General features: G+C 47.2%; 1 protein-coding gene and 2 long non-coding RNA genes across 3 annotated transcripts in view; 1 reads left to right on the forward strand and 2 right to left on the reverse strand.

Moving 5' to 3' along the window:
- LOC144382337 (uncharacterized) overlaps positions 1-19,685 on the reverse strand; it is a 1,106,857-nt gene that overhangs the window by 316,387 nt on the left and 770,785 nt on the right. The window lies entirely within an intron of this gene.
- Positions 58-4,780, reverse strand: LOC118529305 (uncharacterized). Its single transcript, XR_004914048.2, has 2 exons — positions 4,641-4,780; positions 58-499 (listed from the first exon to the last, which is right to left on the reverse strand). It is a non-coding gene; the product is annotated as an uncharacterized LOC118529305 (long non-coding RNA).
- PRMT8 (protein arginine methyltransferase 8) overlaps positions 5,039-19,685 on the forward strand; it is an 85,133-nt gene continuing 70,486 nt past the window's right edge. The window contains exon 1 of the mRNA XM_036082099.2: positions 5,039-5,171. Coding sequence (XP_035937992.1) covers positions 5,097-5,171 — 75 coding nt within the window. The 5' untranslated portion in view covers positions 5,039-5,096. The remainder of the gene's footprint in view (positions 5,172-19,685) is intronic.

The raw sequence follows: 19,685 nt of genomic DNA on the forward strand, positions 1-19,685 counted from the left end.
TAAGAAAATGCCTCTGAAGAATTGTTAGAATAAATAATCAAACCAAACACTTCCATATCTAGTACAAAACAATGCTGAATTGATTTACTCAGACATTATCAGAGCAAGAAAGAATAACATTCTGGTTTTAATGGCAAAAGGAAAAAAAAAAGAAAGAAACCCAAACTTTGTAGGTGCTGGTGACACTCTTGCAAGTTGTTCTTTGGGATGTAGTTTAAGAAATAATTTGCCCTTGTGTTAGGGAGAAATAGGACTGCAGAGGCTTTTGTGCAGGAGAACTGCCCAGGTGTGGGGCTGCATGGAGGCTCAGCCAGGTAGCTAGCCGGCTGCTGCAGCCTTGGCATGGCTCCCATCTGGCCCAGAAGACACTAAGAACACTGCTGGGTGAGCTGCCATGAGGTGGTGATGGATCACGCCTGTGGTCTGATTCTTGAGGAGCCATGGATTCACTGCAGCATGCCGTGGCCATATGTGAGCCCAGGCCGTATGTGAGGTTCTCCTAGGAGAAGGAGGGAGAAGCCACATGACATATCTTATACATCTTTTATTGCAACAATCATATTTGAATGAGCCAGAGTCTGGGCTTTCCCAGACAGCACAGTCTGCAAGAGACATTGCATCCTGATGGCAGGGGCATTGGATTTTGGGAAGCAACGAAGTGTTGACTGGCTCCTGAAGTTGAACCAACTACACAGTCTTCACCTCCTAGAGGGCTCAGAAATGAGAGGAGACAATTCTGGAGTCGGCCCATAGGGTGAATGGAACCTTAGAAACCTTGTTCAACCTTCTAGGGTTTGCAGTTCCACTGCAACAGCTATGCCAAATAGTCTGACTGAACCCTTCCAGTGGCAGGAAATTCACTTCTCTGTGGCATCTCACAAAGCTAGATAACTTTTCCAATTAATAGTCCTTCCCAAGAGTCTCATTCCAACCTTTGCATGCTGGTTCAACCATCAGCACATTTTCACTCTCAAGAACTTCATGGCTCTCAAGAACCTCTGTGTTAGAGATGGACCTTTCTATACCGTGGGGGTTCCTTAGTTTTGGGGGGCCCTTTCTATAACTTAAGGACCTTCTTTCTCTGTGGGTCCTTTCATCTTTTCCACATATACTTATCCAATTGTCCTCAACCATGACTGCACATTAGAATCAACTAGAGAATTAAAACAAAATCCTGATGCCAGGCCTCACTAAATCATCCTTTCTGGGGGTTGAACCAAAGCACTGGTATTTTTAAAGCTCCCCAGATGATTCCACTGTGCCAAGTTTGAGAACCACTTGTTCTCTTGTTCACAGAATCTGGTTAACCTCTTAAAGGTCATGCTGTAGAATAAAGCATCCTGGATTTGAATCCTGACTCTGTCACTTGGGCAACTCTCTGTGTTTTTGTGTTCTCACCTGTTTTTTAGGGATAATAACAGTACTCTCTGAAAAGAGTTGTCAAAAGAACTGCATGAGGACATATTAAGTCTAGATGAATCTCTGGCATCTAATAAGTGCTCTATAAAGTTTGACTCAGAGCCTAGGACAGGGCCTAGCAAACGTTAACACAACGTTTGTGGTCTTAACATGAGCCAAGCATTATCCTACGTACTTTACATGTACTAGTCAATGCATTTTGCTGCACTGAAGACATAAGCAAAATGTGTCTTCAGGACACCTCTACATGGTAGGGTATATTGTCCCAGACCATCTATTTAACTTACATCTTAGTGAACAACCTACATCTCTTGTCATCTCATGTATCTTCTTGCCTCCCACCAAAATCCCTCCTAAAGCTCTTCTATGAAAATTCTATACACTTCCAAAACATCCAAGGTGACTAAATTCAGAGCTCCTCAATGGTCAATCCAATACCTTTTGTTGCCTATTGTCAAGCCCAGTGTTTATTTTTTTTTTTAAGATTTTATTTATTTATTTGACAGAGAGAGACACCGCGAGAGAGGGAATACAAGCAGGGGGAATGGGAGAGGGAGAAGCAGGCTTCCCGCGGAGCAGGGAGCCTAATGCGGGGCTTGATCCCAGGACTCTGGGATCATGACCTGAGCTGAAGGCAGACGCTTAACGACTGAGCCACCCAGGCGCCCCAAGCCCAGTGTTTATTAATGAGCTAGGCATATAACAGATGCCCAGTAAATTCTTTGTGGAATGATGAAATTAATCTTGTGAAACTATGCTAATATATTTATGCAAAAGAGAGGGAGAAAGACTGAATTCCTGTGAATGGTGAGGTAGTGGGATGCCTACTTATGTGCTAGGCACTTTTCATGCATCATTTTCGCAAGTGTAGGAGATGAATGTTCAGGTAATCTTTGACTGTGTAATAAAGTACGCCAGAACTTAGTCTCTTCAGGTAACAATTCTTTTGCTTGTGAATTTGTAATTAGGTGGGAGCATAGCAGGAATAACAACTCTGCTCCAAGATGGCTCAACAGAGAACTGGAGTATCTACCTTCACTCCAGCCATTATGGAACCACCTTGGTAGCCTAGGCTCCTCACTTGGAGCCCCAGGTTGGCTCTGGGTTGGATGGGCTGGAATAGAAAATCTTGCCAGAAGAATGCAGCTCTCTATCTCAGCCTCTCTGCTCCCCATTCTAAGGGGAACTGTGTCTGTGCTTGGGGAGAAGCCAAGCCAAGCAAAAGATTTCAACAGAGAACGGAGGAAACACACCCACTGAGGTTCTCATAGCAACATAATCACGCACAGGCAGCAGCCTATTTCGGTGGGAGCTTGTCTCAGCTCCCCTCCTCCCTGGTTAGTCACAGAATGGATGCACTGCACAGGCAGAAGCAGTGTGGGGTGAGGTCGGGGGGGAGAGTGTTGAACTGAAAGTCAGGAAGCTGGGAAGCTGCTCTCAGATGTTCCCTCAGCTGGCTGAAGGATCATGGACAAATGTCCTCCTTACTCTGATCTCAGGGTCCTTATTTGTAAGATTAGAGGACCAAAATGCTGTGAGGATCCTTCCCTTTCTGATTTTCATTGATTGTATGAGTATTGAGACTCTCATGGCAGGGGATGAGATGTCTCAATCTTTTGTTTCTGAGAAAGATGCTAAGATAAGATGGGGTTCAAGAGGGTAAAAGTCATTCTTTAGATTCATCTCATTCACCCACCTACAACTTTCTGCATGTTGGCAGAATGTGAAAGGAAGGAGGATGACCAGGTGTTGAGAAAGATTTTGCTCACTCACCCCCAACACTAGTCAAAGTTTGTGGTCTGGGAAAGGAAAAGGTTAAGGAGTTAGGCTCATTCTTTCATTTACATTCACTCCTTCCATGAGACACACACACAGACACACACACACAGACACACACAGACACACACAGACACACACACACACACACACACACACACAGGAGTCCATTAACTCAAGCCTGTTGCCCATTGTCTTTTCACTCTTTTTACTCTCCACTCCCACTTCTCTCCCTCCTCCACTTATTGCACTGCATCCTCTCTTTCCCCTAGGATCAGGTGATGGAGGCATCTTTAGATTCTGGCCCATTTCTTCAATGGACTCTGAGGTTAGTTGAGGACAACTAGGCTCACATTTCCTGGCTGTCAAAGGTGATGATAAAAACAAATAGGGCATGCATGCAGGACTGATCTCCCTATGTAAGTACAGGGTTGAAGTGAAGAGAGCCAGGGTGCTCAGGAGCATCTTTCAGGTCCCTGTCCTTGACTTCTGGGTTGAAAGCTTGAAAGTGCAGCTGTCTTTGAAGAAGTCCAGCCTGACTGGCCTGTTGCAAAGGGAGAGACAGAGTGCCCCCCCTTGTTCTATTTCCCACCCGCCTGACAGATGGCCAGTAAGACAGAGAAAAAAAGCTCTCAAAGTGAAGACAGGAATGCATTGTATAAAAATTCACACCCCCTGCTGCCGCCCAAACTCCCTTAAAAAAGGATCAAGAGAATCCTAATGGGTACGTGACATCCTCCCTCTCTCCCATAAAAGGGACTTCAAAATCTGGTGATGATGGGGGAGGGGTGAGGAGGGAGAAGAGAAATGTGTGGGCAGGGGGCTGATAGGGAAGACTGAGGTAGGGGGAACAGGACTGCAGGCTCATCCATTTGACTTTCTCCTACCGTCTTTCCCAAACCACCTCTGGCTGAACCTCTGGCCCAACCTCTCAGCCTAATAGAGGCTTGGAGCCCCAAGTGCCTGGACAGGGTCAGTGGGAGAAAAGGAGAGATGATAGCACACTTAGTCCAAGAGTTGAAGGAGTTAAGGACCCTCCCTCACCCAGACACCCACCCCTTCGCTCCCGAAACCGTAATTCGTCAAGGAAGGAACCAAGAATTGACGGAGGAGCTGGGGAGTTGGGGGGTGGGGTGGGGTGGGGGCGAGGTAACTATGGCCCAATCTTGCCCAGAGCTTGTCCTCGGTGGGAGGACGAACACTCGGGTCTAAGAACCTGCAAGAGCCCAGCTCCGGCGCCCCGCTTTCTGCGAGCCTCCCGCGTGGCCCTGCAGCGTCCACGCGGCCCTTGCCCTCGCTCAAGTTGTGCACAGCGCCCGGCAGTGGAGGCGGCCAAGAGACCCCTGGAGCCTGGGGGAGGTGGTGGGCCCGGGGGCGCTGGGGGCCCTCCGTCTGCGCCCAGCCACCGCCCGCTCTACCGAACCTCCTACCCCGCCCCCACTCACCCGGCTCAGCCCCTAGGAGAGACGCGCAGGAAGCGTGTTGCTTCGCCCAGCCGATCTGCAGAAGTTGAGAGGAGTTGGTGGCTGCCTCCGGCCGGCCGGACTTTGCGAGCAGCCACGAGAGGAGACGCCGCCGCTGCCGCGGAGCCTTCGGGGCTGCCTCCCTCCAGCTTAGCCCGCAGCGCGGGTGGAGAGGGGCGGGGAGGGGGTCGGGTGCGCGAGAAGAACTTGAAACTGTGTGAAGGAATCCGAAGCAGATGAGAAGGGAGGAAAATAAAACAAAGTGGAGACTGCAGAAAAGACTCAACCGTAGTTGATTGTATCGGCTGACGCTCCAGCAGAGGGGCTGGGTTGGTTTTTTTTTTTTTTTTTTTTTCTCCCATTCTCTCTCTCTTTTAAAGCTACACCAGCTCTCTCTTTCTCTACTATCTCTGTATCACCAAACCCTTGCTGGCTCTTATGGGCATGAAACACTCCTCCCGCTGCCTGCTCCTAAGGAGGAAAATGGCGGAGAACGCTGCCGAGAACACCGAGGTAAGGAGGCGAGAGGGCTGGGGCTCTCCGCGACCCCGGCAGCCCACCCCGGACCACCGCGCCGCCGTCGCTGTCGCCGCCGCCGCCGCGCCGGCGCTCTGCACCTAGTGCCAAACTTTCCCCTGCTCCATCCCGCTTGCTTCTGCCGGCCGTGTGTGTGTGTGTGTGTGTGTGTGTGTGTGTGTGTGGTGGGGGAAAGACAGTGCATGTCTCAGGTCCCCTCCCTCTTGAAAATGCAAAAGAGTCGCTCTCACCCCATCTCCCTCTCCTGCCACCCGCCGCTCGCTTCTCTTTCCCCAAGTCCCAAACCCTGGGCAGCAGCGCTCCCCTGCCCTCTCCTCTGGGCTGCATTAGGGGTCCAGAGTCCCGGATTTGTGCAAAGCTGGGATGGGTGATCCTGGGGCCACGTTTGCTCCCTGCAGTGCCTTGACCGTCTCCAGCCGCTGCCTCAGCTTTACCCTTCAAGCTCGAGTCAGTTCCCAGCTCTCAGTCCCCGCAGCACCGCGGAGAGCTCCGGGCCTTTTGATGGGGGGGGGGGGGCGGCGGGCGGTTGGGGGCAAACCGAGCCGGTGGTGGGACTTGGGCACCACCAATAGACCCTCCCGCCCAGATCCGGCACGGAAGAGGTCTGCAGTCCTCGAACGTTTGAGCCGCCTCGGGGGCGCTAAACCCGAGTAGGGAGCACTGGCCGCGGCCACCTTCAGAACCAGGGACAGCACCCGCTCCTGCAGCTGCCGAGCCCGCGCCGGGTGGGGGCTGCGCGCCGTGGGCTGCAGCGAGAAATGGGTCTGTAGCCACTCGTCCCGCAGCAGCTTTGGAGGAGGTCGCTCTACCTCCACAAATTGAGCTCTTGCCCCCCGCCTTCGACAGCCCAATAGCTGCCCTTTCTCTGCTCTTGTGTTGGCCCTGAGCCTCAAAGAGCCCTGCTGAGTTTTGCGTCCCGAGACTGGAGGCTGTAATTCCTTGGCCTCGCACTGACCCTGCTGTAGATACAACTGGACTAGTCCGTTGGCTCTAGGCACCTGTAGTCACGAAGGGGATCAGCGTGGGCAGCCCCCTTACCTTCCTGGAGAAACGGTGCGCCGAGGTGGGGGCGGAGTGGGGTATGTGTGTGAAGATCATCCCTTACTCGGTGGCAGGAAAAAGACAGAGAGCAAACTCCCGGGCTCTATTAATAGCCTGGTGTCTGGTGGGGCTGCCGTACATTTCACATATGGTTACCCATATGCAGCGTGGGGCGGGGATGGAGGTGTGGCGCGGGGATTGTCCCTCTGTCTTGCTGGAATGCAAAAAGGTGCGGAGACCCTTCCGATCTTCTTCAGTAAGGTCTTAACTGCAGCTAACCATTATCCCACAGCATAGGCAGCAAAGCTTTTAAAATCCCCATTCTCTGAGACACTAGAAGCAGCATGCATCTGGCAATTGTCGATTTCGAAAAACAAACACGCTCTGGGGCTTGGGCATTCAGTAGCTAATGTTGTCTCCTTGAGTTAGGGCAAAGCCAGCATGCCTACAGTCCCCTGGACACTTCCTCTTCCCCAGCCAGCAAAGGCGCCTAGCCTCACAGCAGAGAGCTAGCCTTACCAATCCCCTCGCATTCCTCCCTCTGATCACCCACCCGCAGAAGAGGTTGCTAAAAATAGCTCAGAGTCAAGGCTGCACTTCCGTAAAGTATTGAACCAGTGGGCATGTCACAGTCCCTGCAGCCAGGTGGCTGGAGCTCTGGAAGCAAGAAACAGCTTTCTCCGGCTCTTCCCTCCCCCCTCGCGGTTTCTAAAAAAAGTTTTCACGGGTCCCTAAGCCCCCCTCACCCCGCCCGACCCCGGCTGTTGCGCGGGGTCTGGATGCAGACCCCTGCCAGATTCCGCAGTGTGCAGGAGCGGCTGCTGAGCTCCCCACCTTGGCCAGGGTTAAAGGCGTCCAGAGCAGGCAGAGCGATGCGCGCCAGGCTATTTTTACTTGCTTCCCCCGCGGCTCCAAGCTCCCCCTTCTCAGCAGTTGCACATGCCAGCTCTGCTCAAGGCATCAATGAAAACAGCAGTAGAGGCGGCTGAGCTCCTGCGAGAAAAAAAAAATAAAACACGTCGCATGCCTGGCACAAAGGTGGGGGTGGGGAGGGACAGACCCAGCTGGAGCTCTTTGGAGAGCAGTGAGTCTGGGGGTTCAGTTCTTAGCAACTTCCCTTGAGAGGGAGAAGATTCAGACTTGGTCAAACGTGCCCAGTGGAGGCATCCAGGCGCGTGACAATCACTTGGTTTTCCTCCAGGAACTGGCTGTTTTTGGAATACACCAGGACTAGAGCAGTACTTCCAAAAGTGGAGGTATTATGGCTTTGCCTGCATTATGGTGAGAGAGAGAGGAAAGGACACCTGTGTGTGTGTGTGTGTGTGTGTGTGTGTGTGTGTGTTGATGGTGGTAGTGGTCCTTGTTGCTAATATAACGTCTTTATCAGAGACTGACTCTGTACCAGGAATAATTAGATACTCCTGATTGAAAGATGGAGGCAACCCCAGGCCCCTGCCCATAAGGAGCTCACAGTCTGGTGGACCACAGTGCCCAATAATTCAGATAATTCTGTAGCACCTTTTCCTGCCTTTTGTTACTGTTGTTTGCAAGCACTTTATCTCCTTTCCTCTTACAATAATCCTGTGAGGTAAGCAAAGGTTAGTATTCATTTCAAGTCCCCATTTTATGTGAGGCCACTGGGGCTGCGAGATCAAGCAGTTTCTGAGAGTCACCTGCTGGGCTAGGACAGCCCTGGGACACAGACTGCCACCACTTCTGACTCGTTGTCCTTTGCCCTACACTTACTTCCAAAAAGATGTCATGTGTGAATAGGAGTGGGTGAGGAGTGGGGAGGACAGAGATACTTTGGAAGGGAGAGAGGCAATGTTGGGGGTAGGCAAGGATGATGGGAGAAAGTGTTTTTCACATGACATGAAAAATAGGTACACAAGGTAAAAACAGGGAGGGACATTCTAATTGTCAGGCAGGAGGGAGAAAGTGAAGAATAAAGCTACTCATATTGTGAGCAAAGCCTCCCTCATTAAGTGAAGTTCAGAGCTGGGGCAGTGGGAATATCAAGGGCATGGGCTTGGTGAGCACAGTATGTTCTGGGTGGCCCTGAGTGCACTCTTTAACTACTTTGACTTCAGTACCCCTGTGTGTTCACTTGAGCTGGTTCCCTTTATGGTACAGAGAAGGCATAGTATATAAGGAAATACTCTGACAGCCCCTGGCACAGGGTACACATGAAGCAATGTTAGTTCCATTTATGCTTTATTGGGTTCCTTGATATGCTTCTCCTCCTCAGCTAGAGGAATTATCACCTCTGCTCCCCACATATCATCAGAAACTTTCTGATATGGCCTTCTGAAAAGTCTGCAAAGCCTCTGGCCTGACTGTTCTGTCTTACTATCCTATTCAGCTCACTATCAGTGCCCAAGGCAGGTCATTTTCACTTTTGCCCTCACTACGGCAATAGCCTCTCAACCGCAGGTCCTCTTCTCTAGTCCCGCCTCATTATCACTGCTCAAAGGGTTATCCGAAGCACGATCTGCTCATGATCACACATCTCTTTAAAAACTTACCATGTTGCCCTATTGCGTACAGGATACAAGATAAAGCCCAGTTTTCCTAGTATAGTGTAAAAATCCTTTAATACCTGCCCAGTGCAATTCTCTGTATAAACCACTTCCTGCCTGAATGCTTTTGTGCATACTGGCCCCTCTGCCTGGGCTGCTCTTTCCCCTTCTCTGGAAAAAAAATCCTCCTCAACCTGCAACACTCAACTCAAAGGTCATTTCCTCTGGGCACCCTACCCAGATCTCCACTTATCCTCCATGCTCATGAGGAGTGACTACTCATTCTCCTTCTTCTGTGTTCTTAACACACGTCTCATTTTTCCTGTTATAAGTTGATTGCCTTTTTATATGTCTATTTCTTCAGTTAGATAATGAACTTTTTTTTTTTTTGGTATACCCTGTTCCTAACACGGTGCCTGACACACAGTAAATAATAAATGTTGATAATTGTTGACTGAACTGATTCATGTGATTATGCCCACGTAAGCTCGGTGAGCCTTCTGGGTTTTAGTCACTCATGACTTTCTGAAAATTGGGCTTCCTATCTCCCACTCCTCTGCTGCACTTCTGCTATTGTGGACCTTTAAAACTCAAAATGAGTAAAGATTCTGGGAATCAAGTTGCTGCAGCAACTCAAAACATGGGTACATTTTGGTTATTCATGTACCTATTCAATATTCTGTAATTACTGACTCTTACTATGGGGTGTTCATCTGAATAGCAGATAAATGGATTAATCACAACGCCCAGTTATGAACCATGGGGGGATAATGGACTTTTCTGAGCTGCTGCTTGCTTTACTGATTCTTGGTGAAAGCCTGATGCATTATTTATGGTGATGACTCCCTGACTGGGGTTTTAGCACCTCAGAGGAGAGCCCCCAGGGGTGAGGGAAAGAGTTTTAGCAAAGGAGTCATTTTGGAGACTCTTTTTTAAAAAAATGTTCTATTGACTTACTGACCCAGAGAGAGAATAATTATGGGTTGGGAAAAATCCTACAATGGGACAATGGGGTTAGGATACCAGTGATTGCTGCTCTATGAGTTGTGGGGAGCACTGAGCTGACTTCTGACATGGTGATGTTGGTGGCCATGGCTAATGGATTCCTCTCCTCAGGAAGTTCTTTTCAGCTGAAGTGTGTGGTTCTATAGTACAAAGGTCAGGGAATTGAGGAGGAAGAGGACAAAAGAAGGCAGGATACAGGCCCACTTCTTTGAGGATGGTCTGCATCCATGTCTCTTTCCAAAGAGTATGGGAGCTAACAACTATCTCAGCTCTAGAGCCAGACTGCTTGGCTTAAAATCCAGCTCGGAACTCAGTAGATGTGTTGTTAGGTTGAATATAACTTAAACTCTCTGGGCCTCATAAAATTGTTGTGATGATTAAATGAATTAATTCATGCAAAGGGTTTAGAATATGGTGAGTGCTCAATAAGTGTTTATGATTATTATCCTGCTAGCTTTTAGGAGTCTTGTTGAAAAAATGCAAACCAGATGAACTCTCCCATTTCCTTGTTCCTCCAGCTGAAATGATCCATAAACAATAATCCTCATTGATTTTTTCCTCCCTCAGCAAACACTGATTTCAATCCTTAAGTGAGCTCAGGAGAATTAGGAAGATACCCACATTTTCCCCCCTCGGAAATTTGGCTTTTCAGAGTCCTAAATTGGCTTTTGGCTGTCAAGGAGGGTGAAACACAACACTCTCGTCTCCAACTCAGGAGTGGGTTTCGTTTCCTCCTCTTTGCTAACTGCAATGCAAAGTGATTATCACATACCAGTGTTGAACGTGCAAAAATCTATAAAAACAGTACTTACACCTTGGAGTCTACTGTGCCAGCAGGGGAAAAATGGGCAGCATGACAACATGTGAACTGCCAAGGTAACTGGAAGCCGGATTGTGTTGTGTGACACGCAGGCATTATTGTACCATTGTGAACTGACTTAGGGAAAGCACGGAGAGAACACAGGCAGATAGGGACCTCCAAAAGGTCACTCTGTCCATGCTCCCACTGCTGAACACACTTAACCCAGGACACCAAGTTGGTTGCTTGGTCTCTCACTGAAAAGCTCAGGAGAAGGTGATTTCCCCAAACTTCTTACATATCTCGTATCCCGGTAGGAAGTTCTTCCAGAAGTGGAGCTCAATCTCTTCTATTGTAAACCCAGCCACCTTTGTTTATATTATTCCAAAAGGAGATAAAAACTGTCTGGTTGCCTTTGTATTTGGGGCTGTATTAAGAGTGTCTCACCCTCATTACTGGCTCTTGTTCCAAGGTATTCCAACCCCTGTGTCTCTGATAGTCTGACATTAGCCTTCTCCTATGAATAACTAGAAGAGGATTGTTTAAGAAGACTTGCCTTTCCTGTGTTATGCAGCCCATTGGTTATTTCACACATCAAGCGGCTTTTCTACTTCACTTGTTATTAGAATTCCCTCAAGCATCACAGCTTTCCCTAGATTTGTAATGGGTGACCCATAAGTAAAGAGCTCTTTTAAAAGTGTAATTTTATAAGAGCAAACAGCCTGATGTGTACATTTTCATAAAGTCATAGAATCTTAGAGCTGGATGGAAACTCAAATCATTTAAACCAAGAGATGGAAAATCTTTCCTAATATCACAGAGATCTTCAGTGCTGGTGTTGAGACCATGTTTACTGCTAGGTCAATGCCATTTATCCATTGGCATTTATATATTGGCTTTGGTCCTTTAAATGTAGCATCTGATTTACTGTTCTTATTTTTGGTGCTAATTCTGTGTATGTCCTGACACGTAATATTGAAAACCAGAGTTTCTGTACATATAATCTAGGAACTGTGTATAATGAGATTGCGGTCCTTTTCACATGACATTTAAAATGCTTTGGCATATATCATCTTGTTCAATGTATGCCATCATACACTACATACATACACATATGCATTATATAATGTATGTCAGACATACATACATAACACTATGAGTTACATATTATCCCCATTGTACAGATGAAGAAGCCAAAGCATAGATGGTTAGTGTTACTTGCCCAAGATCCCACAAGTAGTAAGTGATGGAACTGGGCTTCAAACTCTTCTTGCCACCAAGACCCGTACTTTTTCCAGTCTACCAGGCTATGAAGGCATCTGAGGGACCAGAGTAGAAACTTAAAACATGAAGAGAAAAAAATGGAGAAATTAAGAGGAGAAATGAGGAATGGTGGATTTGGAAGAAATGGAAAACAAGACATCAGTCCTGCCTTCTTTTTTCCGGGCTTTCTTTCCCTGCCTCCCCCACCACCCTGCCATCCTCCTTTTCACAGTCATCAATGCTATGCCCTGTGGGTGGCAGGGACCTGATATGACTTGTGGCTGGGACAATCCGCGTTCCACACCGCCTACTCATGTAAGATATCCTTATGCCTGGAGTCCTCACTAGTGGGCTAGGGGAGAAACTTGTCTAACACAGTATGCCTCTTTTGGGGGGTGAAATGAATAACAAAGACTTCAGAATAGGAACTTTGGGTTTTCATTGTATCTTTGTGGTTTTATCACCTATGTTTGTTTTCTATGGCTGCTATAAGGAAGGACCACAAACTGGCTGGCTTAAAACAAGGGTAATTTACTCTCTCACAGTTATGAAGGCCAGAAGTCTGAAATCCATGTGTCAGCAAAGTTGGTTGCTTCTGGAGGTTCTTAGGGGGGAATTTGTTTCTCACTTCTTTCCTAGCTTCTAGTTGCTGCCAGCTGTGCTCTCGATATTCCTTGGCTTGTCAACACATTGTTGCAATCTCTGCCTTCATCTTCACATGGCCCTTTTCTCCATGTGTGTGTCTATATTTCTTCTTCTTTATAAGCACACCGGTCAACTGGATTACAGCCCAACCTAATCTGGTATGACCTCGTCTTAACTTGATTACATCTGCAAATAACTTACTTCCAAATAGGTTCATATTCTTGGTAATGGGTTAGGACTTGACATTTTGGGGGAGAGGGACTTGATTCAACTTGATTCAACCCACAACATCATCCAACACAGTGTCCACATATATTAGGTCTGAGTTGAAAATGGCAGATGAACGACTGAATGAATACATAAATAGGTCTCAGAATAGTTGCAAAGTTGATGAAGGTAGTCTCTCTCCTTCAAGTCTCTTTCCTCCTGCTCACTCAGCTGTCCACCTTGCCCACTGGCTTCTCAGTGTCTTGATAGGGCCTTCCTTTCTTGTGCAATAGAAATAATTATAACAAGAGCTGCCATTTTAATGTTCATATTGTGCGTTGGGCACAGTGTTAAGTGCTTTGTAAGCATCACCTTATTTAATTTACACAAAAAGATTACAATGCAGCTCTTTCTATTTCTGTTTCGCAGTTGAAGAAGTGGGAGCTTGCAGTGGTTGATTATAGAGCTAGAAAGTAGCCAAGGTGGGGTATTCTCAGAACTGGAACGTGCTTTGCTGTTGACTCGGGCTTCTCTCCTGTTTTTATCCACATCCCCAACTTTGAGCTTATTCTCATCTTTGCCCCACACCAGCTCCCACTTGCTGAAAATTTGGGGGGATTTAGGAAGGAACTGATCCACTTCTATGCATATTCCAGAAAGGACCTATGGCAAATTAGAGCCTGTCACTCTGTAGCAAGCTCCATGTATTAGATCCCCTCATCCTCCTAGGAGGTTTGCTTTGTCATCGCCAAGGTAATTATTTCAGTGGTAGAATTGTGAGCCCATTACTAGCTTATTTGAGGGGCAATTCTGGAAGCAGGAGGGATAAGGATTTTCTTGGCACCTTCCAAACAGTTAAACCACGTGGGCTGCTGACTTCTCGCCTGAGGCGCTTTAGTGTTAGGTTAAATGTGCAGCCCCTGGGACTGGCACGCCTGGGGCTGGATCTCAGCTTACCAGCCTTGCGCAAGTTACCATCATCATCTGTGTCTTGGCTTCATCATCTATGATATGGTAATAGCACTTGATCCCATTGAGTTATTATGGGGATTAAGCGAGTTATTTCACATAAAGCACACTCCTGGCACATGGTAAATGCTCAAGAAAGACAAGTTGTTATTTGTAATCTGGGCTTATCCAGTGCTGCCCCCAAAGGGAGAGTGGATGAATAAAGAGTCTTTACCACTGATGTTATGGAGCCAGTTTCGGCAGAGCTGGAGCAGAGCAGTCAAGGGAAGGCATCTTTGATTCAAGTTATTCATTCACTGAATCACCGATTCAGCCATGAAGGCAGCTGAAGACAAGGCTCTTTAGCACCCTAGGGGCCCAGGGGCCACTAGCCCCCATGTGAAGTGCTTCAGTCACAGGAGGGATGGGGTTTTCTGTGACCCACAGGCTGGCCTACCCCACTCCCAGCTCTTGGAAGCAGGTGTTTGGCAACATTTAAAGAATGAGATGGAAACCTCACTGAGTACCTACAAATGTGAAAGAAGTGGGAGATGGGAGAGTTTCAATCATGATCGGTTGCAGACCTTCTGAAGGAAGGCCCAATACCTTAGACTTGCTTGTGCCCTTTGTAAGCCTTGCTGCTAAAAAGAGAGCAATTCCTTCTTGATTACTGGATTGATCAATAACTTCCCCCCATGTTCCTACTGAAAGAAACTGAGGCACAGGAAAAAGGAAGAGAGAGGACAGAGATATTGCCCAGGCTCATGTGGCAAATCGGATGTTTAATGACTGAGTTAAACTCCCTGTCCTCTTTGCCATAAATCGAGCAGAATATATTCACTGCGTGTGAGGCCTGACCCAGGGGAGGCTCAGCTAAGACAGAACTGAACCAGGCTAATGCCACTATAAAGGGAAGGGCCATTAGCAAATTCATCAATTAGTGCCCTTTTTATAGCTCTATTGTGAAAGGTAATCTCTTGTTAGCCGAAGTAAAGTACAGTGGTGGCCTTTGAAGGATGGGCTTGCTGGAAAATGAAAGGCTACAATTCCCACAGACACCTTAAATTCAAGGACTTCATCTGTCCCTGACAAGCAGTTACGACAACTTCTCTCTAAGGAGGCTCCATCAGACAGTCCCACAAAAATGATTACAACCCCTCAGAAGTGTAGACAGCATCCTAATTAAGGAATGCTCTCTGCTTACATGCATTCGGTCAACACTTGCCTCCAGGTACATAGTAGGATAAGGACGAATATTTATTGAATGAATAAAGGTAACAAACCTGTATATCACACCTACGCCACACCAGCTTCTTTTTTGCTAGAATGTCTTTCTACTCTCCCTTCTCCAGAATTAAAGTTGTTGTCCCAGGGTGGGACAGGGGAGCGTTTTGGAGTCAAGCTTGAGTCTCATCTTCATCCCTTTGGGATTATAAAACCCATCTTAGGGATGCCTGGGTGGCTCAGTCAGTTAAGCGTCTGCCTTCAGCTCAGGTCATGATTCCAGGGTCCTGGGATCGAGTCCTACATCGGGCTCCCTGCTGAGCAGGGAGCCCGCTTCTCCCTCTCCCTCTGCCTGCCGCTCTCCCTGCTTGTGTTCTCTATCTCTCTGTGTGTCAAATAAATAAAATCTAAAAAACAAACAAACAAACAAAAACCCATCTTACAGGTTAGCCATGAGGATTAAATTCGATCATGGAATAAGACATAAAGAAGAATCTTGACAAATGTTTTCTTTTTTTCCCCTCCTGTTTTAACTGTTTATTTGCCCAGCTTTTGTTTTGTTTTTAGGGGAAAATCTGTAGTTCAAAGTGGGAACAGTCACTTCTAATGTTCAGTTTGAGTGGATATAAATGACCTAATCCAGACTGGAGTGTGTGTGGGTGTCTTTATGTGCAGGGATGTTTGCGAACACCTAAGTCTGTAGGTCCATCATGCAGAAGCACATGCTTGTACACTTACATACTTATCTTATGTGGTTTGCAATTTGTAGTAGGAGATACATAAGGTACACATTTAATTACTAGCCTGGAGCTTCTGAGCTTGACCCAGGGTCTGATGAGTCAACACGGGGGAGTGTGTCATATGTGGGACCCATGCTGGGGTGAGGTCGAGTGTGGGACTCTGAGGGAGAGTCTTATAGAGACAGATCTGAATTTTAGAGTCAGGAAGTTTATGCAGCCCTGACTTCACTGATGGGTAATATATATTATGCAACTCAGGCACTGTGGTTTTCTTTTGGGCTGGGTTCTGAGTCACCTTCTTTTCTTACTACCCACCCAGGCCATCTTATCCCCTCTCTTGGCTTCATTACTAGTTTAGATGCTGATGATTCCCAGACTCCAAGCTGCAGCCCAGATCTTTCCTCTGAGCTTAGAACCACATAACTGACTGCCTATGGGACAGCCCCACTCAGATGTCTCAAAGGCTCCCCTGGGGGATAGCATTTCTTCTCACCAGCCTGCCTCTCCTCCTGCTGACCTCATCCTGCTTAGTATTAATTCACCAATCATAAGCCCTGACTCTCCTATCTCCTTTCTCCACAATGAGTGATGATTCTGCATCCCACAGGTTTGTCTCTTTGTCCTGAACTTGTCCTCCTGTTTCCAGTCCCGCTTTTGTAATCCCAGTTCATGGCCCCCCATTTCTTGCCTGGATCTCTGCAGTGACCTCCTGGACACTGTTCCCACATCCTCCCTTTCCTGGCTTAGATTTATTTTCCTAGCAGCATGAATGTGTGTTCTAACATGGAAATCTGATTATATTTCTCACCTCCATAATCCCCTTCAGTGACTTTTCCCTTATTATTAGGAGAAAGGTCCCCTCCTTAGCATAGCTCATAGAGCTCTACACAGCATTCCCCAGAATACCTTTCCACCTTCCTTTCTTTCATTTCTTGTAAGTCCTTTCCACCCACTCCAGCTATGCTCAACTTGCTTCCCTCTATTTTCTGGATACCTACTACTCTTTCTTCACATCTCTGCTTAGATAGCATCACTTCCTGGAAGCCCTCCCTGATACTACCACCTTATCCAAGTCTGGCTTAGTTCTCCCACCCATGTGATCCTATAGTACCTGTGCATTCTTTGTCATGGCACATATCACACTGTACTTGCTGATTTCCTTGTCTATAAGTCCACCATAAATGTGAGAGTGGGGACTCTGTGCTGTTCACCATTGAATCCCAGCACCCACTACAGTGCCTAGTACTTATTAGAGGTTCAAAACCATTTGTTCAATGAATGATCATTGCTACATGCACCTTTCCTGTATGGAAAATGTTCTATGGATGCTAGTGTTTAAATGGATATCTATCTATTGTTCCCTTCCTAATACACTGGTCTCAACTATGTCACATAGGATCCCACTATAACAAGAAATATTCTTGACCCAAAGCCATGCTGTACTTAAGCTGTCCAAGTTAGATGTCCCAGTAGTGTAGAAAGAGTTGCTGAAGGACAAAGCTAGAATTGCAGGAAGAAGGTTTATAGTCAAGGAAAACGGGGAAAGAGGAGATTTTTGAATAAACAAAGGTGTAAATTTAATATCCCCCGAACAGGCAAGGTGTCAGTTCTAGAAAGGATGGGGGTCAGGGTTTTGCCTGAGTGATTGGGAATTCCCTGCACTTTAGCAGTGGCAAGATGCAGCAGAGAGACCATGGAGGCTCCCCTGAAAACCTTGCTTGAGGCAGAAGAGTTTGGGGGTTTGGATCAGACAATATATTTATTCCCAGCATCACTGGCTGATGTGAGCAGGAGACCTAGTGGGGGATGTCCCCAGATAAGGGAATCTGAACTGCCCTGAGGTTCTGGTTCCTAACTGCAGGCTCCTGCTCTGGGGCCAGCTGCTCTGGAGAGTGGACACGACTCCTGCCCCCAGCTTTGCCCAGGGTTATATTGGTCCAGCACTGCTATTCATTCCTCTGTTTATAAGGCTAAAAATAAGATGCTCTGTATTCCAGGATGTGAAGAAAACCAAATCAATGACTTGGGCTGCCAGTACTGCAGGGTCCTAGGACTTTGTCCACAAGGTTAGATCTGGTGGCTTTTCTTGGAGGCTTCACTGAAACTCTGCCAAGCCTGCACCCACCTCCTTTTCTTCTTCCAGCTCTGCTCCAGCATCAAAGATCCACAGTCTCAGAGCTCTTGAGATCCATCCCCTATACCCCTGGAGGGTACTCCACATGATCTAGTCAAGATAGTCAGGCCGTGTCCTAAGACTAAGGAGGAACTGCCTCAACTTGCCTTGATTATTTGCTCCAGTTCCTCAGGCCATCAGTTCATATTAGGTAGTGTAGAAAGAGTTGAGAACCAACTGACAGAACCCATGATCCTGACTCTGTTGTCATCTGCCTTCTATGACTCTCAGCTACCAAATGAAAAATGGATGAGTTGATCCTAATCTATCCTACTTGATAGGGGTGCCTTTGAACTAAATGAGACAAAGGGAATAAGGCCATTTGGGAAAGGGAAGAGGTATTGTGCAAGACTTAAACTTTGTTGTGATTCACTTGTTATCTCAAGTGCCTCCCAGTGCAGCATTATGCCAATTTCCCCTTATTGAATTGTCAGTGGAGTTGGAGACAAGCTCATCGCCATCCTCCACATGGCTTCCCCTTCCAGACATGCCCACGTGTGCTAAATTCGTGCTGTGCAAAATGGGAGATGTTTTCCCCCTTGGTGGCAAATGGCATAGAAAGTGGAGGTTTGGGGAAAAGCAAAAATATGCTGTCAATCTGGGCTTTGGCTTGGTGAGGAGCAGACCTCTTTTAGGGTCCTGATTTGAACAAACAGTGTAAGGGTAGGCAGCTTTCAGGCAACTATTTATCTGGGAAAGAGTGAATCTTCCTCCAGAAACCTCTGTCTTTATTTTTGCTTTCCACCTGCTGGCTCAGTCTCCTCTGTTCTCTCTCATTTCTTAGGCATGGGCCTGTAGGCTTCTAAGAGCAATGGCTCTTTCTTTTTCAGGCAGGAGAGACTATGAAGGGCTTACCATTCAGGTGGCAGGGGGAGACAGCTTCAGCTTCTTGGTTCTGGGCTCTGTGGGCCTGGATGTTGGAGAGAATCCAGTCTCTGGCAGCAGCTCCTTTAATACCCACTCAACCAGGCAACTGATGCATAACCTTACTTGGTGTCACAGGTCTAGCCTGTTCTGAATGTGTGCAGGGCTAAAGGAAAAGAAGGGGAAAATTTTAGCTTCAAATTTCTTGAAGGCATACTTTTTGTCTTCCCCAGTGTGCAGTACAAGACCATCATTTCTAAAGTGCTAGGACCTGGCTTATCTCCCAGATATAGGCCCAAGCCAGGATCTCATACTCCTTTGGGTACCATGGCTGGTGCCAGAAGCTGAGCTTCATACTGAGGGCCTGGGGAAGGGCTGATCCTATGTTAACCCTCCTCTGACATGACCTCACCACCAATCTTGGAGACCCCCCACTCCTTCTTACCCACTGTTATGGATTCTCATTGCATGTGACCAATCTATGACATTAGACACTGTTGGTCATTGTGTTTTTCTTGATAGTCTCTCCTCTTTGGTGTCCAAAGCCCTACTTTCTCTTGCCTCTCCCACATCTCTGACTTCTCTCTCAATCTCTCATGCAAATTCTTCTTCTTTTCACCTCTTAGTGATGCTGTCCCCAGCTTACTGTCCCTGGATAATCTCATCCTCTTCCACATCTTGTGACGTCCAGACCCTGGCTGGATTTCTCTTCCTCAGGGTTCTGCAGGCACTTCAATTTCAGCATGACCCAAACTGAGCTCCTTGTGTTTCCTCTGAACTTGCTCATCTGTGCCTCCCCTTGTATGCCTGTCTTCATGAAGGACTTTGCCATTCTCTCCTTCATTCTAGTCAGAAATAGGGAATCATACTAGAGGCTTCTCTCATTCTCACCTCCCCGACCCCAATCCCAGATAATATATAACAAAATCCTTTTAACTCTACTTTTAATTCTATTTTGTTGACATCTCCTTTTCCTTATCCCTACTGCCTCAGATCAGACCCTCATTATCTCGTCTGAGCCACTGTAACTGGCTTCCTTCTTCCCAGCTTCTGCTCCTGCTC

This window comes from Halichoerus grypus, chromosome 6, assembly GCF_964656455.1.
Source record: "Halichoerus grypus chromosome 6, mHalGry1.hap1.1, whole genome shotgun sequence".
Taxonomy (NCBI): Eukaryota; Metazoa; Chordata; class Mammalia; order Carnivora; family Phocidae; genus Halichoerus; species Halichoerus grypus.